Source organism: Polypterus senegalus, chromosome 9 (assembly GCF_016835505.1).
Source record: "Polypterus senegalus isolate Bchr_013 chromosome 9, ASM1683550v1, whole genome shotgun sequence".
NCBI classification, from domain to species: Eukaryota; Metazoa; Chordata; class Cladistia; order Polypteriformes; family Polypteridae; genus Polypterus; species Polypterus senegalus.
In genome coordinates this window covers 74,967,475-74,986,634 of record NC_053162.1, presented here as the reverse complement: position 1 = coordinate 74,986,634, position 19,160 = coordinate 74,967,475, and the positions used below count along the sequence as shown (strand labels likewise).

General features: G+C 40.2%; 1 protein-coding gene across 1 annotated transcript; it reads left to right on the top strand.

Annotated features, from left to right (window-relative positions):
* Positions 1–5,774: 5,774 nt before the first annotated feature.
* sult5a1 (sulfotransferase family 5A, member 1) lies at positions 5,775–16,492 on the top strand. Its single transcript, XM_039763304.1, has 6 exons — positions 5,775–5,987; positions 9,130–9,338; positions 11,742–11,868; positions 12,677–12,771; positions 15,289–15,469; positions 15,578–16,492. The coding sequence occupies exons 1-6, from the start codon at positions 5,840–5,842 to the stop codon at positions 15,685–15,687; spliced, it is 870 nt and encodes a 289-aa protein (XP_039619238.1). The 5' UTR covers positions 5,775–5,839; the 3' UTR covers positions 15,688–16,492.
* Positions 16,493–19,160: the final 2,668 nt, after the last annotated feature.

Below are 19,160 nucleotides of genomic sequence, written 5' to 3'. Positions count from 1 at the left end.
GGGGTGCATTTTACCCAGTGCAACAATTTACCACACAAAGTTTACGTAAATTTCACAGATTAGATGTTTCACACACTCATTCTAACAGCAATATTTCTCCACATCATCTCCCCTGCCTTGGTGGCTGCTGCTGTGTTGCTCCTCCTTTAGAGGATATGCCGATAATCATCATGCACTGCCACCAGCACCTCTTGTTCTGCTGCTGTGAAAGTTGCACTCTCTGTTTCTTGGATTTGTAGTCCATAGTTGAGCGGCTGTTCAGTGCTTGTTTGGTCTTGCACATTAATCCAGATCAACCTGTCTCGGAATGTGTCAATGGAAATGTGGTGTTTATACGTGCAAACGTTCGCTGATGACACTGCTATCGTGGGCTGCATCAGGAGTGGGCAGGAGGAGGAGTACAGAAAGCTAATCAAAGACTTTGTTAAATGGTGTGACTCAAACCACTTACACCTGAACATCAGCAAGACCAAGGAACTGGTGGTGGATTTTAGGAGGCCCAGGCCCCTCATGGACCCCGTGATCATCAGAGGAGACAGACCTATAAATAACTGGGAGTGCAGCTGGATGACAAATTGGACTGGACTGCCAATACTGATGTTCTGTGTAAGAAAGGTCAGAGCCGACTATACTTTCTTAGAAGGTTGGCATCCTTCAACATCTGCAATAAGATGCTGCAGATGTTCTACCAGACAGTTGTGGCGAGTGCCCTCTTCTACGCGGTGGTGTGCTGGGGAGGCAGCATAAAGAAGGGCGCCTCACACCTGGACAAACTTGTGAGGATGGCAGGCTCTATTGTAGGAATGAAGCTGGACAGTTTAACATCTGTAGCAGAGCGACGGGCAGACTGCTGTCACTTTCCTGCTCCACTGACAGACTGAGGAGATCGTTCCTCCCCCACACTATGCGACTCTTCAATTCCACCCGGGGGAGTAAATACTAACATTACTCAAAGTTATTGTCTGCGTTTACAAGCATTTTTTATTACTCTTTAATTTAATATTGTTTTTTTGTATCAGTATACTGCTGCTGGATTATGTGAATTTCCCCTTGGGATTAATAAAGTATCTATCTATCTATCTATCTATCTATCTATCTATCTATCTATCTATCTATCTATCTATCTATCTATCTATCTATCTATCTATCTATCTATCTATCTATCTATAAATTGGTTAATCTGCTAGTGCAAAATCATACTATACCAAGACAAAATTCATTCAGAGATCCAGAATGATTGAATCTCACTTTCTGGAACCTGAGGACTGAATCTCTGCTGTTTGTAGATGATGTTGCCAACTTAATGTCATCAGTCTGTGAGCCTCGACCCATACTGAACTTTTCACTGCTGAGTGTTATCAGCTTAGGGTGGGAGTAAGTGCCTTCAACTTGGAAGTCATGCTCTTCTCCTGGAAGAGTGGCTTATTCTCTTCAAGTCAGTGGAGAGCTGCTGCCTCAAGTTTTCTGTTGTCATGAGTGATCCGAGGATTTGACCGATAATTGAGACAACAGGGTCATACTGAACTGCAGTGTTAAAGCTGAAATAAAGTTTTCAGGTAAAGGTCTTACATTACTAGTGAAACTATGTCCTCATCCTCAGTGGTCACAAATTCTAGTGACCAAATGAATGACATTAAAAAGAGATTGTTGGGCTCACTCTCTGTGACAGAGTGAGAAGCTTAGCAATATTTGAGAACCCTGGAGTGGAACCGTTGCCACACTGGATAGAGAGAAACAATTAACTGAATGATGGCACGTGGGTAAATCCCATGTCTGGTTTACATGGCACAGCTTCCCTTAATAAGGCCAGAGACTAAAACTAAACTGAAAAACACAAAGCAACATATCCAGGATTGTACTCCGTTCTTATCATGGCAACACTAAGCATTCAGCATCAGCCATACCTAACTGGTCCAACATTCTGCTTTAAAACAACCTTGCATGTGCCCATTCCCACTCTCACTGGACTAGCTGAGGGTGGTCAGTTACTGTAATGGGCACATCTCTGAAACTAGACTATTCAGAATTACATCAACATAAACTGAGGATCAGCAGCACAAGACTTGCAGATTTTATTAACTGAGGTTTCTAAATTTGCTTGTGGTGAGAGAGGAAGGGAATGTCTATAAGTGGCTTTGTTCTGAAATAAACTCTGTAATGTAATAAATTGTTCTGCCACAGAGCAAATGAAAATAAATGACTAACACATGAAATCTTAAACTAGAGTTCTAGTAGGTATCAAAACCAGGAATCAAAATGTTGCTGGGACAAAGCCCAACATTCAAACTAAAATCAAAAGTCTTAGCGAAGAACCTAGCCAAACTTTCATCATGACATTCACTACTCACTCCAATCTAAACATGTCTGAGAATTAACTCACAAACCTGGACAGCATGAGCCACGTTGCCGCTGGCACTGCACCCCCCAGCAATGAGTCCAATGAAGAGAGACAAAACTCTTAGGCACATTCTGGAAATGTATCTGAAGGCTATACTAAAACTATTTCTTGGACTATAATCTCATTATACTCTGATCTGGACATCTTAGTAGTCAATCTTTTAAGTGACTATTAAGGAGCTAATGCAAAAAATTGTGATATTAAATAGTTTATTCTTATTTTTAAAGGCATCAAAGCTAACTTTTTTTGAGAACTTTACAAAATGTAACGCATATTACATACCCTACATACTAGTATGCCAAGTAAATACCTTACTTTGTTCATTTTTTAGGTTGCTTCTAGATTTATAACAGAATTCTCATCATAGACGTCTGTTTGAATACTTCAAGTACTTTAGATTGGACTTATGACAATGGCTTTTTCAGGGGTCTCCACAGCTCTTGTGTAGTTTTCATTTCAGCACTTTCAGCTTTGAAAATGAGAGCTCAGCTGAAGCTTTTGTGACAGACAATGTGGCAAAATGTTTGAGGAGTTCACTTAAACAGAGACAGACAGCTCGGACCTCATTCTGCTTTAATATTTCAAGGCGGGCCTGGCTGGGTCTAGGCCCATCCTGATTGGCCATAGGCCCAGCGAATAAGTTCATTGTTTATGAAATTTTCTGTTAAATGTTGTAATTGATTGGGTGTTTCAAAGTGGCATGTCAAATCCCATTGGTTTACTGAATTTTCAATAAATCAATAAATAGGGTGGCATTACGGTGTATGTGTAACCTGATTGGTAGTTGTCGTTAGGTAGTTAACAGATCCTTAAGTTGCTTAATTTAGTTTTTTCAATGAAAGCCGACAAATAGTTTCTTATTTTGAGGGTTTATTTCTGACATGGCAGAACAAACGAAACTATCAAGGGTTATCAAAAAGCCTTATTTAGTTATATGGAATAGATTTCCAGGATGCAGAATAAAATGTGTTTGCCCAGCAAATTAACAGAAAAGTGGAAATAAGACAGGAAAAATGGTCTCATTTGAAGGTGCTTAACAGACATTTTGCCTAATGTTAATGCTTTGTTGCAAGTAATGGTCACACTTCCAAATACAACTTGCGGTGTTGAGAGTTTTTTCATCCGTAAATTGGATTAAGACGCATTTGAGATCATGTGTTTCATCAGTTTGTCTCAGCAACTTGACTGTCTTACCTTGCTGAAAATCTGGGTCATGGCGAAAACATTGACCAGTTCACTCTAAAGCCTCAATACCTGCGCTGGTATAAAACTTTACAGGACAGGTAGGGACTGGTTTTGTGTGTGTGTCTGCCATGGCACAACAATGGTCGATTGGCTTGATAATTTTTGCTCAGCTTCTGCATGGTCCTACTAATTCAGTTATGTGAACATACCCCAGTATGAATTGTTGTATTCTTTGGAAATGTGCCTTTACAAATCCTAAATATATATATATATATATATATATATATATATATATATATATATATATATATATATATATACATCCATTATCCAACCCGTTATATCCTAACTACGGGGTCACAGGGGTCTGCTGGAGCAAATCCCAGCCAACACAGGGCGCAAGGCAGGAAACAAACCCCGGGCAGGGCGCGCACACACACACACACTAGGGACAATTTAGAATCGCCAGTCCACCTAACCTGCATGTCTTTGGACTGTGGGAGGAAGCCGGAGTACCCGGAGGAAACCCATGCGGACAGGGGAGAACACGGGTCTGCTAACTGCGAAGCAGCAGCGCTACCCACTGCGCCACCGTGCCGCCCATATATATATATATATATACGAGGGACGTTCAAAACGTTTCCACACTTTTCTATTTTAGTTGGAAACAGCAAAGGCGGGAGGAGAAGTAATCGGGCATTAAAAAGTTGGTATGACGCAGGGAAAACTGCATCGCAAACAAAGGTGATCATGTAGAAAAGTGTGGTAATTTGTTTTTGAAATCCTTAATAAATGCAGTTAAAAATAAGTGCTAAACCTTCTGAGATTCCCTCGTGTGTATGTGTTCCTTCCATGACACCCTATCATAAGCACAGCAAGTAAACATGACTTTTACTCACACTTAATGCAGCCTTATTTTACATGGAGGTCGTGACAGTCGTGCAAGTGTGCATACGCTGTAAACAGAAGTTTCAAAAAAGTTGGTGAGAAGGCGGTAATGCTTCTCCCTTGTTAGCCACATATACGAAATACAGTCGTGCTATATGCTTACTAGACAACAGTGCTGCAAATTCATAGACTTTCAGAAGTTTAATATATAAACTGTTCGTTTGTCACTACGTTTACGAGAAGACCTCCAAGAAGCAATCGTTTCTGGGTTATTTAATTTAAGCATTTTGTAAATTAGTTGATAATACTATGGAGTGCATTTGTTGTTATTTGATGTAACTTTTGCTATTGAAACACCTCACATAAATGATGTCACTTGTTCTCGCTCAAGCCAGCCAGTTAATGTTCTGTGAGTACCCCATTTATCCAATTGGATAGCTTCTAAATTCCAATCAAATCCGGTCCAATTGGGCGGAGACTGTCCCACTCTAGCAACACTCATTGGTTTAGCTGTGTCACCGTTGCCCGGTCTCTCCTACGAAGATGATGAAAGATGAAAGCAGCGAAGTTGCCACGACTCAAAATTAATAAAAGAAGAAATGGGCTAAAAAAATGAATACATTTTCTTCCAAGGGCAGGTGCATATATTCAACAAAAATGACAGAGGCACTTGCTCTTCCGCCCCGGTGCTATGCACGCCAGTTCCTATGAACACTCTTCAGTTCAGTTTATTTTTGTATAGCGCTCATCACGGAGTGCAGGCTTAGGGTGCTAAAACAATTAATGTCATATAGGTAAAAGATACTAATGAGCAAATAAGTGCAGCATCGTTTTAAAAAGAATCAATACATACAATAAGGATCCACTTGTGTTTACAGCTCTTTTCCTTCAAACGTAACTCCATAGAAAAATGTAGATTACAGTTTCAAATTTTAATTTATAAACCAAAACTAATCTAGGTATATCAAACTTGATATTGACTACATTACGTGGGGCATGAGCTTTATCAAAAGCCATATATAACGTTGCAAATCGCCGTTCTGGCACCACACACACAAACGTGTAATTTTTCAACACTGTAATTTTTCATTGTTGCTTTTAAGTCATGGTATATTTGCACGATAGGCAACTATCAGTTAAACAGTATTTTGATACAACAAGCTGAGACAAAGTTCATATATGGAAAAATAGTGGAGGCACATATTGTAAAAGAGAAACAAGCACGTCACTGTACTACGTCAGTGATACGTCGTAAGAAAGGGAAAGAGAATCGTGTGAACTTATTTAACTGCACAGTCTTGAGATCATCCACACGTTCGAGTACTATTGTTCATAACTAGCAGCTCAGCCTGCCACCGAACTTCATACATGGCGGCGATGGCCAGAATGGACGTTACGGAGACCTTTCACCACATTAAATTCTGCGGACACCTGCACACGCAGGAGTCATTGCGCTTCGCGCAGAACTTTGATTTTCTGGACTCTGATATTTTGATTGCAACGTATCCGAAGTCTGGTAAGTCGCTTATTTCTAAAGTACATTTTTTAGCATGGATATTTTTTAGCGCGTGGTATTTGAAATAATGGACCCTATAATAAGACTGCTTGCTATCTGACATGGTGTGCCACATCAACTCTTAAAAGGTGACTGCGTAAAGTTTACAAAGTTGTCCTCGATGCCGGTTATATTATAGCCATGCTATGTGCACTAGACGTCGCCTAGGGCGGCAAAGTTTTTGGGGTGCTGCTTTTGGTCAACAGTCATAGACGTTAATAATACAAGCCGATTAAATCGACCACCGCTCGAGTCTCTCCCAGTTGTTTCAGGACCAACCCTGGACGGGACTGCAGTCCATCATAGGGGAGCCTGACACACACCGGCACACTCACGCGCTTTAGTCTCGCGTTTCGCAATGTGAGAAAAAAGCTCGCAGGAACATTTCGAGAACGTGTAAACTCCAAACGAATATGGTCAGGGGCGGAATTTAAACCGAAATTTACGTCTGGTAATTACAAGTATAATGTTTGCATTGTATACTGCGACTGACGGACTATTACAAGTTAAGGTAATTGTAAGAATATTAACTCATACTAAGCGCCTCAGAATTGTCAACAGGACCAGATATTCCTGGTCACCCAGTAGCGTTCGCGGCCACCACCTTTATTTATCACCGGTAAGGTCCAGTTTGAGTCCGAACAATTCGTACACTTTAATAACCCTCTTTAAAATACCATTTTTATTAATAAGGACTGGGATACATTAAATCACCATATACCATATAACTCATTAATAATGATGCAATGTCTTATCTGTGATCAGTTTGGTCCAAAGGAATTTAATAGGATCAGTCCCACAACCGGAATTAAACATCGGTCTGCTTCAAAATCTTAAATTGTCTGAAAGCTTCAACTCTTTTTCAGTGTTTCTCGACTTCAGATTTACGTAACGACTCCGACCCTTAACGCTTGCGACCTCCATCTTAAATACCCACTTTCAACAAAAGGCATCTTCTACAGCAGGGGGTTCTTAACATGAGGTCCGTGGACCCCTAGTAGGTCCATAGATGGGTTTCAGACGACCGTGAGGGTCACATAAAAATTAAAATTTATATTCACTATACAGCCGGGTACTGTCGATTTAGAATAATGGTAGAAAACGTAGTAGTAGTAGAGCTGTTTTAATTTGCACAAGAGGATTGCATTGCATAATTATAATGAGCAGACATTACTTTTTGCATTAAAAGTAGTGCTTTTTAGATCGTTTACTTTAAAGTTTAATAATACGTTGTGTACATCATATACGTATGAGCCAATCAAAACTCGATGAATTAAGTACATTATTTTAATCGCATGCAATGCAAAGCTGTGTTTATGAGAATATTTCTGTGGAAAGGGGTCCATAGCTTTCATCAGATTCTTAAATGGTCCGTGTCTCAATCACTGATCTACAGCGTATTCCCACCATTCAGTCTATTAGTCACAGTAACAAGTGCTTTACTATATCAGCTGCTCGCTGGCTCAGACTGAAGCTTCCTCATTGCGGTGCTCGTGCAAAACGGAGTGACAGCAAGCAGATCGGCGGCAGATTCATTCAGCTCAAAGTTAGGCAGCACTAAAGACTCAATAAAAAAGTTATAGGCGTGCACTCCATTTTTTGTTTATTATGAAGCTGGAAGATCGTGACCGGTTGTAAGTTGATCAGACTGACTGTACTCGTTTAACGTGACAATACCACTCTTATTACTACTGCTGCTTTCTTGTATTGAGTGAGTACTTTGGATCTGTTATGCTCTAGGTGCAGAGCAATAAGGGCTGAACAGCCTTGTGTTTGTAACTTTAATTAGATTTCTGGGCACAGAATGTCATACAAACATATTTTAATTTAACTCACATCAGGGGGGCATTGTGCCTTAATAAATCACACTGCTTCTTCACAGATCTGGCATTATGGCCCCTGTTTTGATAGCAAAAAAGAAGCATATATAGGCATCAAAAACATCTTGAGCTCCTATGCCTCTGGTGTTTCCGGCCAGTGCCCATACATTAAGATGACGCTGGTCTGTGAGAAGTTTCCACACCCTGCATCATCAATGTGGGTTTTCCTCCTGTTAATCCTCTGTTTTTCATTCCACATCCCCAACGATGTGCCTGTTACATTCATTGGTGGTTCTAAATGTTCCCCTTTTGAGTGTGTACATGATTATGTCCTCCTTTGGACTGGCTCCCTGTTCAGGGCTGTTTCCTGCCTTGTACCCCATGTTGCCAGGAGAAGCCCCAGCAATCTCCTTGATTTTCCACTGGATTAAGTGTCTTTAATACTAAGAGTATTTTATTTGTCATCACAGTACAACAGAACAGTATTAGATATATTTCTATCGAATGGATGTCACTGTTTAGGTAGACTGAAGCGTCAATTACTAAGTTCTTATGGAAAAACAAAGATGTTTGGAAGCTGAAAGAAACTTTCATGACTCGTCATGACATAAACATTTTGCTAAGATTGGACAGGTGTTTGCAAGTTTCAAACATGAGGTATAGTATTTTGCTATGTGCAGATGTGGCACAAGGGATGTGAGTGGCAGGCATTTATTTAACAAAGTGATTTGTCAGCAACCTGCTGTATACCCACTTCCTTGTGACTTTTAATGTCACCAAACTAGACATGCAGAGCAGACTGAGCTAGAAACAGAACTGCTTAAAGTTACTTCACTGTTAAAGAACTTCCTCTTTAGTTTTTAAAGTGCCAGGTATTCATGAAAAATCACAAATGCGACCATTAAAGTAATTCTGTTTTAGGTAGCTTTTAACTTTGTCTGATACTGACATGAGTGACACAGTGAGTAGTGTTGTCTTTTCACTGGACTTGGATTCAAGTTCATCTACTGACCTTCAATGTGGCATTTGAATGTTCCCTCTGTTGTTCACCTGCCATTCATTCTGGGACTCTGCTTTCTACCCTAAACTTAAAGTTGTGTCTCTTAGGCTAATGGGAGACTAGTAGCCACCTCAGTGTGAGTGAGTGAGGGAGCCGAGCGGTCCCTTTTACGGGTGGTCAATGCCTTGCACCCAGATGTTTCACCATGTATTGGAAAAATGTTCAGGAAATGGATAAATGAAGGAATGATTCTCACTTGCTTTCTCTTCCATTTTTTTCAAAGGTACTACATGGATGCAGCAGATTGTGTCCTTGTTGCTTAGTAATGGAAACCCACAACTGGTAGAGACCATCCCAAACTGGGCACGAGCACCCTGGCTGGAGCAGTATTACTTCAAAGATCTCTGCAGAGTCTTGCAAAGCCCGAGGATTCTTTCCACGCATCTCCCTTATGAGATACTGGCACCTGCACTTCAGGGCTCTAGAACAAAGGTAAGAGGCAGACCACCACATGGCTTTGACTCCATAGGCAAACTGATTTGAATGCAGTTGTACTCCACATAGCTAGCATGGTGGCACAGAGATATGAATTCAGTTCCTAGTACAATCATTATGGACAAGAACAAAACCAGTCACCCATAACGCTATAATAAGCAAAGTGGCTTCAGGATATGGAAGACCACAGGATGATTTGCTTGGAACAAATTTCATCTGATGCAGCCAGCATGTCTCATGTTAAGTGCCAAGTTACAGTGTTTGAATTTGTAAAGAAAAAGCAAAGTGCCAATATTGTAAAATATATTAGCTTTAAATTTTTCATATGGTTTTTAGTGATAAGTTTACATGAACAACTTTTGTGCAGATTGAGTAATACATGTGAGATTTTGAGTAACACACTTTTAATGTTTTTATCATTGAATGATTAGGTCAATAGAAAGTTGTACTTAGGTTACCTGGTACCTGTAGACCAGGGGTGGGCAAACATCATCAGTAACGACTTGTACAGTGGGCCGCATGAAGTCTACATGTACCCTTGACCCCGGGAAAGCTAGCATGTGTTAGTGACGCACATTAACTTTAAATATAGTGGCTATATGAAGTAAACCTTTTTATTAAAAGCAATGCCCAAACATAATAAGAGAGAAATTTTAAAGCATATCAATTTCATTATCACCTTGTTCTAGTCAAGAACATGAAACTACTTGCTTCTGCACAATCTGCTAAATTAAATTGAGATCGCTACAATTAGTTAATTGAAAAGATTTGTACCTGGTAGTTCACTTTGGTACTTTGTTTTAATGATTTTTATCTTTGAAAAGACCTGCCCACAACTGAATGTGCTGTCAAATCTCGTAAAGCCTTGAAAACAAATCTTAAATCAAGTGCATTCTGTCGAAAGCAAGCAAAGAAACTGGTTACATTATTTTTCAGTCCACTATTACTCTAGGGTTCACGATCCACCTTGAACAGTAATAGAAGCTAATAAAAATGGCAAAAAATGTGTTGCGGTACCCAAAATTCTGAAAGTGAGATTTAAATTCGCCACAAAGTGACATGCCTGACAAAGCCTCCACTTCTGTCTGAGCAAGGATCCTGAATGGATTTTGTCTCTTGCCACTGACTGAAATCAAAGTAATGTTTGAAGAGTGGAGAAAAAAAAAAATCAGATAACATCACCATACCAAAACTGAAATGAGCTCTCCTGAAAGCTGTAACTGTTTTTCTCTTCTAAAAACACACCCATTGCTCAATGCCAATATACCGCTGGCAGTGCTCCTTGTCTCAGCAATCATGTTGAAGTTCAGGAATAGTCTGTTTAAGTTTTTCCTTCTAATGTCCTTCTTTGACATTTGTAAACTTCTCTCTAAATACTGATTTGTGCACAAGTCGAGTTGCATCTGCTTTCAGGGATGCCTGCTGATAAAATAGCTCCATGTAAACTCGTATCTTTAAAAACATGTGCATAAGACAAAGACAAACAAGCATCAAAATACATACACACTTACTGCAGACTTTTCCTCTCTGAATGGTGAAAGTTTGGGTGTTTAATAAATTCTGACAGATGCCGCATGGTAACTAACTATGCTTACACCGGCCAACTCTAACATCATTTTATTAAGTCCACCTCACAAGGGCCAGAACGTTACACAATTCTATCCAAGGCCTGGCTTTAGATTACGGGCAGAAGTAGGATGTACTATAAACAGGGCAAGCTCCAGCACAGGTGACCCTCTCAAAGTAGCAACACAGCTATCATTGACAATCAGTAGCAAGTCCCCTCTTGACCTGTTTTCATCAAAAACCTTCCATTCACCCATTTTTGAACCAACTTAGTCCATTTCAGTTTCACAGGGCTTATTATCAAAATGGCACTTGTCTCTATTGTGCTCCTCTACAATGGAGACAAGAGCTTGGCAATTGTCAATATCACCTCTGGTGAAAGTGCACCCTGAACACACCTCAAAAGAAAGGAGACCCTCAGTTTCAGGTGACTGAACTTATGAAGCCATGGAGTGGCGATCTGCTGCAACCAGCCCTGCTATGTCCCACTATGAGATTAGAAGATAAACACCCCAGAAAACAAATTATATAGGAGCTTCATTACTTAGCAATGATTGTGGTAACAGCTGAGGCCTAGTGATAGAAACCATAAGTGTGCCTCTGAGTGACTCATATTGCTTCAGTCATATATTATATATTTAGATTTATAGTGGCTTATATTTAGATTCAGTCGGCCTGATGTGAACATGAAGCCCATCTAGTGTGTTGATTGGCACTGAATGAATATGATAAGCAGGTGGAGGAGTGTAGCATATTCGTCATTTGTCATATGAAGAGACTATTACAGTTGGTTCTCTTTCATATTTTCTTCTGTTTGTGTGTTTTTTCCTCTAGGTGATCAATGTAATAAGAAACCCAAAAGATGCTGCAGTGTCCTACTACTTTTTCCATAAAATGGCAAACTTTCTACCAGACTACAGTACCTTTGATGAGTTCCTCAACAGTTTTTTGGACGGAACAGGTGAGCAGTTGTTTATTAAGAATGCAAGTTCTGAAAGTTTGCAGTCTATTTAAAATAAAACAATGCTGATCTATTTTAATATTTTCGACAATCAGTCAAGACCTTCTGTCAAACTGTGCATTATTTAGACTGTTGAGACCTTTGTGATTTTTGAACACAGGAAATTCAAATGTAGCTCACACTGCAGTTCTTTGGTGCCTCTTGATTAGAAACATTGCAAGAATGTAGACAAGAACTATCCACTCAATTCCTCTAAAGTAATACCACATTTAGTTTTGAACTTAACTAAAGTTTTTCAGACTAAAGTCATAATAAAATCACCTGCTGGGAGTATATGACTGCTTTGTTCAAGTACAGAGTTTCTGATAACATAGCCACAAGAAGATAAGTAGATAACGGACATGAAGGTCTTGAGCAACTGTTCAGTTCTGATGTGAGAGCAGTGAATTGCAGCAGTTGTACAATCATTTGCTGTCATTTCCTGACTCCTGAACTCACTGCAATAAAAATGAATTGCAAGATGAGGTTGGAAAGAGAACTTGATTTGTGTCTAGACTTCTTATCTGAGCAAAGCCTTTCATGTTTCAGTGATGCATGCTTCACTTATTACCAGGCTGGCCTGGCATATCATGGCCCACTGTATGTTTCAGCCTCCTCACAATGTGCTGCTCAGTTCATGGCACCCCTAGAATGTGGTGTGTGTGGCATGTGGCAGTCTGCTCTTTCAAATTATAAGGACAGGTACGGCCATCTGTCTGATAAAGAGATTTGTCATATTTATTTTTCTGTTATTTTTTTGCATGTCCAGTGCATTATGGATCCTGGTTTGATCACGTGAAGGGCTGGGAAGGGAATGCAAAAAATCTGAACATTTTCTACATCACTTACGAGGAGTTATTTCAGGTAAGCAATGAGTAAGAACACCATTGTCCAACAGTAGGCCTATGGGAAGCTTGTCTTTGTGTTCACCTCACTTGTGATTTAATTAGTTTTATTTTCATGTGAAATTTAATAAAGATGCAGGAAATCCAGTTTAGAATCATAGAAAACTAACACCTTTCCCAGCAACAATGGGCACAAAGCAAGCACTAGATAATGGTCCATTTAGACACTGGCTTTAATATATTATAGCCAATTGCACTAACAAAATGCATCTGTAGGATATGGGAGGAAACTGGAGTACCTAGAGATATGTCTCCCAGACATGACAGGACGAGCATACCCAGAGCTATCTCACCCAGACATGGGAGGTAGGAGGTGCATACTCAAAGGTATGTCGCTCGGACGTGGAAGGATATGCCACCTCCACACATTCAGTGACCATGTAGGGAATGCAACCCAGCCTGCCAGAGATTTGAGGTCACAGTGGGAAGTACACCTGATTACCAAAAGATAATATAAAATTTACACAGAATCATACTGGTTGTCCAGAGTGTTGATAAGAACAGTACCACTTGGTTTACCACTGGACCACCAGTTGGCATTTACTAGCCAGTGACAGATAACCCTGCTTCATGAAGAAAATGTGCAGTGCATGTGAGGCTGCAAAGTGCTGCCTTCAAGGGATACCTACTGATTCTTCAACTGTGTTTGGGAAGTGCAAAGCTATATACTCATTTTGAGGTTTAGGAAGTTCAAAAATACTTAATAATAATAATTAAATTAATAAAGTTCTAAAATTATAAAATACAGATACAATTTAAGAAAGTTGGAAGGCATACTATGAAAAACGGTTCAATGAGGAAAATCCAAGGGTAATATTAAAAAATGGAGCACCAAACGAAGGATAAGTAAGGAAGAAGTCAAACAGGCATTGGAAAGAATGGAGAATGGGAAGGCACCTGGACTAGATGGGGTTCCAGCTGAAGCATGGAAGAATCTGGAGGAGGAAAGAATAGATACTGTATGTTAATGTGATTGTTGCTAAAGATGAACTGTTAAAAGAAAATGCCAGATCAGTGAAGAAATTGTGTGATTGTGTCTAAAGTATAAGTAGATAGGAGACATCCAGAATTGTGGATATTCTGGCTGATGTCACATGCAGTGAAAATATGGGAAAGGATAATGGATAAAAGACTGAGAAGAGCAATGGTGGTAAAGGGAGAACAGTTTGGATTTATGCCACCTGTCACCTTGAGACAGATTACCAAAAAATATAGAGGGAAGTAGAAAGAACTGCACTTGCTGTTTATAGATTTAGAGAAGGTACATAATGGAATTCTCGAGCAAGAAACGTGGAGATGTATGAGAGAAAAAAAGGAATACATCAAGGATCATCATTAAACCCATAACTTTTTGCTGTAGTTGTGGATGTCCTTGCTAGGAGAATAGTAGATCACGTGCCATAGTGCATGCTGTTTATAGAATAAGAATTCACTAAGAATACTGTGGAAAGATAGCTGGAGCCATGGGGAAGAGCTATGGAGGATAGAGGTCTTAAGATTAAGTAGGAAAAAGCCAGAATATCTAAAATTTGATTGACTTGAACGAGATGGAGAAGTTAACCTCCAGGTAGAGATGCCTGAAAGGATAGAAAAGATCAAATATTTCAAATCAACAATAACAAATGATAGAGAGCTACATCTAGAAATAAACCACAGGACACAATCAGGTTGGAAAAATTGGACAAAAGGTGTGTTATGTGACTGGAATATCAAGATTAGTGTGAAAGATAAAGTGCATAAGGCAGTGGTCACACCTGCATTGATGTGTGCAAAAGAAACCTGGGAAGTTAAAAAGGTGCATGAAAGGCAACTGGATGCTTAGAAATGAGGACACTGAGCTAGTTGTGTGGGGTAACAAAGCTTGCCAAGGTCTAGAATAACAGATTCATATTATGGTTAAAGTCGGGGAAATCTTAAAGAAAATACAGGAAGGAAAGTTAAAGTGGTATGGGCACATCATTAGAAGAGAGGTAAACAATATGGGGAGAAGAATCATGGATCAGGAGGTGACAGGATGAAGGAGAAGAGTACAACTGAAAAGAAAGTGGATGGAATGCGTGAAAGGGGATGTAAGGGAGAAAGGTGAAGAAGTATGCAGAAGGAGGCTGGTCCAATATAGTGACGACACATATAAGTGGAAAAAGCATTAGAAGAAGGAAGAACATCAATAATAATGGCCACAATTTCCATTTAGAATTTTAAAATAAAAATAAACAAAGTAAATAAAGTGCAGTCATTCCTGAAGAGAGAATAATTTATGTGACATCTTTTGCTGTTTAATGCTTTATATATATGAAATGTAGTCCATATATTTTCATCTAGGTGGAGGTCCCCATGATAAGAATTCCACACAAAGACGCTGGTCTCCTTAGGCACTAGCCCTCATGCTCAGTTTTATCCAAGCCTTTCTATTGTGACAGTGGTATTACACCTTAGTAGTATTTCCCCCATTAATTCTTTCATTCCAACTTGTCAGGATTTGGGAGGCTCACTGGAAAAGATAAGCCACTTCCTGGAGTGTTCACTGTTACCCGAAGAACTGAGCAGCGTGCAGCGGAACTCTACTTTTGGAAGCATGAAGGATAACAGCATGGTGAACTATACCCTTATACCTAACAACATCATGGACCACAGCAAAGGTCAATTCATGAGGCAAGGTAAATCAAGCTGAAATGACATGCTGCCTTGAACGTCACGAGATTCCAGTTGCAGAGATCAGGTCACTAACCCTCTTGCTTATTGCTTATTTGTTTTTTGTTTTCCAGGCAAAATTGGAGACTGGAAGCATCATTTTACCAGCAAGCAGAACACAAAATTCAATGATGTATTTAACGTGGAAATGTCTGACTCAAAGCTCGAGTTTGTCTGGGAATGATGGACCTGCTTTAACGAGACGGATACCTTATGGACACAATGTACAGAATTTTATATTCAATGGAGGACTTTTTTTGCAGACTTGCACACCCTGTATATAAATACACACACACACATATATATATGTATAAATCTTTATATATTTTTCAAATACTTATTAAAAAAAGCTATGTTCATTGGTCCTAAGTATTATTACATGAGGAAAAGAGAGTATTGGGTGTTGAATAAGCAAACGCCAATACAGGTTTGTTTAACATTTGGTGCCATGTGGCTCTGCACATTTTGACAAACTGCTTTGGGCTGGAGAAGCCCGTAAGCAGGAAACAGCTGCAGAGATGGTTGAAATCAAACCTGTTAGCGTAAAGGCAGTAGCTGTGCATTGGGATTTGCAATATGTAAAAAAAAACAATGTGGAAGGAAATTTATGTTCTCGTTCATTGCTTTGGCAAATCATCATACACATAACCCAGTAAGTTGTGTCAGTTAGTATAGTGCCTTTTGTAATGCTTCAAGAGCAGCTGCATGTAGAAATACGATACGATAAAAAGCAACTGCTTAGCTATTACACAATATAATCAGACGTACAAACATGCACGCTAGCAGAAGCAAATTGATTCACATACCTAATTAAATATGAAAACATAAAATAACATGTTTTGAACACCATAGTCTGGAGCTGTGAGGCAGATAGCCACTGTGCTATGCATCTGTCCATGTATTGTATATACTGTATATTTTAAAATGGTCAGGTAGTCTGCTTGGCACCTTTACTAACTTTAATACAGGAGGCCAGTTTGTATACCTAACATTCGTTTCTCTGTCATTTTTCAATTATCATTTTCTCTCAAGTCTTCTATTTTTATAATTCCCACTCTCCTGCCCTTGCTCAGATTGTAATATTACATAACATTCTCAGACCCATAATATTAAGTCAGTAAGCTTACGTGCATCACAAGTAGCGAGAAGATGTCAAGAACTGAATAAATACTCGACATAGGATCAGATGGGGAGAGTCGTATTTCACTAATGTGCTGGGATTCAGTGAGGAAGCAAGAGACACACCCAGTAAGGGCGCGTGACATTCTTCAGTTGTCTCACCCAGGCACCACTCTGAATGTTCAGACTGAGCCTTCTTGTGCGTTCTGTCCTTCTAGTAAACAGTTTGAATTTTCTTTAAAAATCTGCTTACATCTGATTTTGTTAGAAATACAGTTCTGTGCCTGAGAACTAAGAATATGTTACAAATTAATATGCCAGTGGTGCCTCCATTTTTATATTGGTCCTCTTGCCTCCCTGGGTTTTTGATGAGGGTGCTGGCCTGAGTTCCTTTGAGTGTAACCAGTTCTCCACACTTTATTTTAATATTTATTTCCCATTCTTCTTTTCTCTACTGACACCTTAGCCAAAACCGATGCTCTGTCACCTCTAATATCTATATCCTGTTAATGTGAAAAACTCACAATTATTCAATTGATCAGTGTAAATGGTATGAACTATTATTCACAAGTTTATAAATATATAAATCACTAACACCTACAATCACAGAGGGTTGGGGTCAGGAAAGGCATCTGGCCATTAAAGTCACACTGAAACCTTAAGAAGGTCACAGGCTAGAGTGAATATGTCTTTCTGTTAGAAGATTAGCAGGTGAATAGCCACATTCCAAATATGCTAACATACCTGCAGTTTAACCTCTTTGGTGTTAACCCCAAACATGACCCGGACTCAGAATTCCATGTAAATATGGTTAAGCTCAAATTAGACTTGTGTTACAGTGTTAAGCCTGAATAACTCACAGAACAATATTCTGATGACATCTACTGGATGAAACAACATCATGCTGCAAAAAAATCATGAATATTTCTATGTGTTCTGCCACTTTATGATAACTCAATAAAATTCATGACTGGAGCGAAGCCTACAACCACAAATACAACGGCAAATTAAAAGCCATAGAGCAAGTTTTAGAACAAACTGAAATTGAACCATTGCCCAAATCTTGCAATAGTGATGATCAGTTTCTGACACAGATAGTGAAACTAAAGTATACTGCACTGTACAACTGACCCATCATTATATGCCTGGTGTCACAAGCGGCTGGGGGACAGACCCAGCCGGGACACCTGGAAGGACCAGGAGGTGGCGTATTCGTCCTCCGGGCCACGAGGGGACAACCATCCTGGATCTGGAGAGGACCATGGGAGAGGAGCAAGGAGGCACAAGCCCATTGGGGCCCGTGGCCACCACCAGGGGGCGCCCCAAGTCTCACAGAGCCCGGGAAACATTTTATTCCCACCACACCCGGGAACATGAAGGTGGATCCTTCCAGGGATGCCCAGGGTGCTTCTGGGTGCTCTCCTGACACTTCTGCCACACCAGGAAGTGTCGTCAGACGGAGCATCTGGAGCCCATCTGGGTCATTATAAGAGGGGCTGCCTCCTTACAATCGGAGAGCTAGAGTCGGGAGCGGGAGCAGGACGAAGTTCCCAGGAGAAGAGGAAAGGCAGCCCACGGACATTTGGATGAGAGACCCAGGGAGATGGTGATTGGTTCTGGGGGCACTATGTTCTGTGTGGGACTATTGTAGATAATAAACGTGTGTTTTATGGAAAGTGCTGGTTTTCGGACCCGAGCTCACACTGGTAACTGTGTGGCAAAAAGGCAAAGAGACTGCAATCAAGTAGAAAGACAAGAAAGACATTTGCCCTCTAAGCCCCCTTACACAATGCAGCAACTGGCAATGTCTGTGTCAGCGGAAATGTGGAAGTCAATAAGCCTTGCACTGTGGTAGACTACAATAACACATGGGACACAAACATTGTGTGGACATTCTACCCTCTCATGCGCAAGCAACAGAATAAATGCACAAGTGTACTGACCTGATTGCAAAGGTGACTGCAATGCAGGGACATGTGATCAGGAGAGGCAGGTGAGGCCCTTCATGAAAAGTAGAAAAACTAATAGTGATAGCATAAAATAAATGTGTCCAGTGGTCTGTGCTATAAATTTCTTTTCTGTATGATTCCAACAATTTAGATCAATTTTATAGTCAAAATTGCTGAATTAGTGCTTTCCTGTTCAAATTCAGGGGAGAAACGTGAGGTGCGGCAGCAGCGAGCCTCACCTCACCTCAGACTGCGCTCTCCCTCACACACTGTGCTGATGCATGTAATTGGCGCATGCCTTTTGCTGTCTCTCTGTATGTCGCCAATATAAGGTTTGTAGACACATTTATTATACACCCTGGCTTTCCACAGTCTAGCTAATACCTTTAATGAATGTGTGTGACATATTTAGTCTTGCTGATCGGACATAAAACAGCAGGGAAAAAGCACAAGGTGAGGCAGACAGTACAGTGCAGCACTGAAGGGGGTGGATGTGAGCCCAATAGGTGCTTGTTGCTGTTGTTCTTTTACGCAGAGGCTCTAGGCTCCAATAAGTTGCCGATATCACAAAGTCAAGTACACTGCAGCG

Excerpts from the sequence above, each read along its gene's own strand:
- sult5a1 (XM_039763304.1), top strand. The coding sequence starts at position 5,840 with ATGGCGGCGATGGCCAGAATGGACGTTACGGAGACCTTTCACCACATT. Across the intron at positions 5,988-9,129 it reads TGCAACGTATCCGAAGTCTG|GTACTACATGGATGCAGCAG; the intron begins GTAAGTCGCTTA and ends TTTTTTTCAAAG. Across the intron at positions 11,869-12,676 it reads CAGTTTTTTGGACGGAACAG|TGCATTATGGATCCTGGTTT; the intron begins GTGAGCAGTTGT and ends TTGCATGTCCAG.